Here is a 3,944-nt window from a genome sequence, read left to right as displayed (position 1 = left end):
TAATAAAAAAATTAACTAATCATACTAGATCATAAAATTCTGTTCCACATTCAAGTACTGTCTGACGTGGGAGCGAACAGTTCAGAAAGCGGGTCCGTGTTCTACAGACCAAGTTAGGGAACCTCATTTCAAAATGAGGTTTGCGAAAGGCTGCCGCCACGTGACCTGCCTGAGGCTTGTTTCATCCATTAAAAGGAATTGTGTATCAGCAACCCTGTCTGCCTTGTGAAAATACTGTGAAGAGCAGATGGGACAAATAATTCAAAAGAAGGTTCTAAACAACAGCAACGCGAATGTAAAGCACCATTCTTTCCTCCTCTGTGGAGCGGCAATAATGACACTGCCCGGCTGCGGCGGGCTGTGGAAGGGAACTGTCGGTTTGCAATGTTTCAAACACAAACGGTCCTCGGTGTTGCCGTGCGATTACGAACCGCAGCACCTTTCTCGGCCTCTCTAGCTGCCCTGTTTCTGCTGCTTCCGTGGTCTGCGGGAAATGTAGTGCTTTCTGGGTAATTTTCACCACCCAGAGTGTAAAGCGGAGGGATAGGGGAGAAGCATCTGTGGTCGCGTCGAAGATCTAGGTGAAAAGATCCGTCTGAAGACAGCCGGCCGCGGTGCCTAGTTCCCCTTCGGGAGCATCAGGTCGCAGAGCAGCGCTGTCCGCACGCAGGGAGGCTGGAGTGGAAGAGGGAGGAGCCAGGAGGCAGGGAAGGCGTGGGAGCGGGAGGCAAGGGCGGGCCCTCGGGGCTCCGACCAATCAGAGCGCTCCCCGCCGGCGACCAATCAAAGCCCGCCTCGCCTGGCAAATCTGCCCGGCAGTGCGGGGCGGGGCCGCCAGAGTCCCGGGGCCGCCGGTTACTCTTCGGAGAGCCTTTCAGGAACGCAGAGGGTAGGGGACAGAGAAGCCAGGGGCGGGTGGCAGGCAGGCCCAGCCCCTTGTACCAGCCCAGGGACACCCACGGAAGCACCCACGAACTAGAGATGGTGCAACCCGGGCGCGCACGTGTGTGCAGCCCGCTGGCATGTCTCTATGCCCTGTGGGCACCTGTCGTGTGAGTAGCTGCGGGTGTGGCTGTTCCTGGATGCTGTGGGTTTCAGTAAGGTTTGTATCTTCTGACCTGTCTCCCACGTCTCCAGAGGGGAAGTAAGAAGTTTAACTGAGCAGGGACTGAGGGGATTAAAGGAGTGGATCTCAGAGGCGAGGCGGAGAGGGTGGGGACTGCGGGCGCAGCGGGTAGGAAAGCACCTATTTGACCCATCTCCCAGCCAGAAAAGAATCTTGAAAAGGCTGCCGTGACCCATGTGGCTCTGAAATGTCTAGAGAGCCCCGAGCGGTGATGACCACAGAGTGAGTGGCACTGAGCCGAGCCTGTATAATTCGTGGACAAGAGGGATGCTAGCATTTAGAAAGGCCAGGAGGAAACTCAGGATGGGGGCCATCTGCTCTCCCAACCCAAGCCGGACAAAGACAGCTTCGGAGGTCTGCAATGCCGACTGGATGGCCTCGCTCCCCCCTCACCTCCACAACGTCCCCCTTTCCAATCTGGCAATCCCAGGTATTTGTCTATAACCACTTGTTCAACTGTGTTTAATTCTGCCATTTTAGTGTTTGTTAATGGTTGATTTGTTTTCTGTTTTGTTGAGGTGTGTGTGGGGGGGGGGGGGATGTCAGTGACCTCTTTTCTTTCCAAATTAAAAAAAAAAAAAAAAAAACTTAACAGGAAGGTAACTGCTTTAAAGAGAGTCAAGCAGACTGCATCATTGGCAAAACGGACAGTCGGAAGAATGGAATCACTGCAATGGTTTTTTTTTTTTGTTGTTGTTGTTGTTGTTGCTTTTATTTTGTTTACACCATACAGCCTCAATCTAAGTATGTTAACCTTCTTAATATTGAGGCCTTTGCAAGTGAAGGTCTCATTGACTTGAATCATTTAAGGAAAACGGGAGAGAGATCCAGGATAATGGGTAGAAAGTCGTTAACAGTCTTCACTCTGGATCAAAATTAAAGCTGAAAAATATTTTTCCTCATTTAGCTGACCTTGTATGAAAAAAAAATCAGGTAACTGTTAGAAAATGGGTTCAGATTCAGGGCTGGGTATGAAGACACATCTAGTTTTGTTGTTGGAAAAGCCAGAAATAGAGGATGCAATCTGTCCTCACAGGCAGTCATTAGGTGCGATGGAGTGATGGTGTTTGAAGCTTTGTCTATATATACACAGGTGTCTGCCTGGCTGATCTAGCCTGGAAAATCACCTCCGCTCCTGCTACATTCCCCTGCCAGAAGCTTTAAAGCTTGACAACGCTCTCAGGCAATTAGTTAATCTTTCCACTGAAAAGGTTGTTAAAGCATGGTTATCTTGGGAAGGATGTTTAGTTCAGCTTGGGGAGGTGGGCAAAGTCCCTCGATGCCGGTACTTAGAAAGCACTCGAGGAGCCAGGGGAGACCAGTTCTTTCTTTGGCTTGGACAGGTAGCAATTAAAGTTTTTGACTATCAGACAAACTCACAAGCATTCCCTGGACCTACTTGCTTTTTTTCTGCCTTAAAAGATGACCTCATGCCACCTCCATCTGTTTTCTATGCACGGGAAAGAGTGATGCTGGCTTCAGATACCTGTTCTTTTGGAGCACTTCCAGGTTTATTGTCCTCATGGGCCCTCTTTGCTGCTGAACAGGGGAAAGATTGCAAAATTGTGTTACAGTTACCGTCCCTTATGTTTTACTGGCCCTTAACTACAGTTCCTTGGGAAATGCCAGATGGCCTTGCTTTAGAACATGTCTTTTCCATGTTTAATTGATGCCTATGGAGTCATCGCCAAAAAAAAAAAAAAATGATGCATGGGACATTTCAAACATGAGTCATTTGCCTTCAGGTTCTTTGATGGAATTATTTTGCTGAGTGATATGGCAGGTAGTTAATGTTTGCAAATAGAATGGCATCTTAGGCAGGTCCTAAATGACCTGTCATTCAGGGCATGTCCGGGTAGACTGGGCTTCCTCTTTCCTGGTACTTTGGTCGGTTCAAACTGTAACTCTACTAGAACTTGAACTCTGACTCTACAAAGGTTCTGGGTGTTTGTTTTGTTCTAGAGTATATTTCAGTTCCTAGGATTGCCAGAGGAAGCAAAATTCTTGAGACCTGCTGCCATACTGGGGACTTGGTATTAGCTCCGTGAGACACTGCTTTGTGAAGCAAAATCTTCCTGCTAAACAGGAAAAGAAAATAGTGGTCCCAACTCCCCAGAATATGCTGCATTTACTACCGTGAAATGTCTTTTTTCCAGGAATGGAAGATACATATGTAGGGATGGCAGCTCAAAACAGGAAATACACATTCAATACAATCCATTTACACCCCAACAGCTGGTTATCTTTACTGCAGCCCAACTATTAATACTTCCCAGAGAAAGGCTTACAGTCAAGTTCAGCCTACTCTTGATGAGAAATTACAACATAGGGAAGGTGTCTAGGAGGTGGGGTCCATCATTTGCCCCTTCCTCTGCATTATTGATACCTTCATCATAACCACCACCATCCAATACACACACATTCTTTTTTCTAGCCTGTCAAGACACATCTCTACTATGTAGCCTAGCCTGGCTTCAACCTTGAGAACCTTCTGCTCAAGCTTCCAAATGGTACCATAGGCCACCAGGCCTGGTGGTACCTATTTATTACTGATGTCCTGACACACCCACTGGCATACATTATCTCAAGTACTTAGACTTTTCAAGAAATCACTAGCTCTCAAGACCCTTGTCTTTGAAAGAGGAAATCAGGAGGGTTAGTGTAGCTGAGTAACTCTGTTAGTGGAGTACTTACCTAGCCTAGGTGAGGCCCTCAGTTTGACACCCAGCAGCACATACATGGGGCATAGTACAAACAGGAAGATTAGGACCCTCTGCTGAATAGTGAGCTTGAAATATGTCTTCAAGGAAGAAAGAAA

The 3,944-nt window shown here is 47.7% G+C and overlaps 1 protein-coding gene across 1 annotated transcript in view; it reads left to right on the top strand.

Moving 5' to 3' along the window:
* Positions 1 to 900: 900 nt before the first annotated feature.
* The window catches only part of Plcxd2 (phosphatidylinositol specific phospholipase C X domain containing 2), a 57,288-nt gene continuing 54,244 nt past the window's right edge, over positions 901 to 3,944 (top strand). The window contains exon 1 of the mRNA XM_055593758.1: positions 901 to 1,556. Within this exon, the coding sequence (XP_055449733.1) occupies positions 1,394 to 1,556 (163 nt within the window). The 5' untranslated portion in view covers positions 901 to 1,393. The remainder of the gene's footprint in view (positions 1,557 to 3,944) is intronic.

This window comes from Psammomys obesus, unplaced genomic scaffold, assembly GCF_907164565.1.
Source record: "Psammomys obesus unplaced genomic scaffold, mPsaObe1.curated_primary_1811, whole genome shotgun sequence".
Lineage (NCBI taxonomy): Eukaryota > Metazoa > Chordata > Mammalia > Rodentia > Muridae > Psammomys > Psammomys obesus.
Note: the sequence above shows the minus strand (reverse complement) of the source record. Positions and strands in the feature narration are given on the sequence as shown.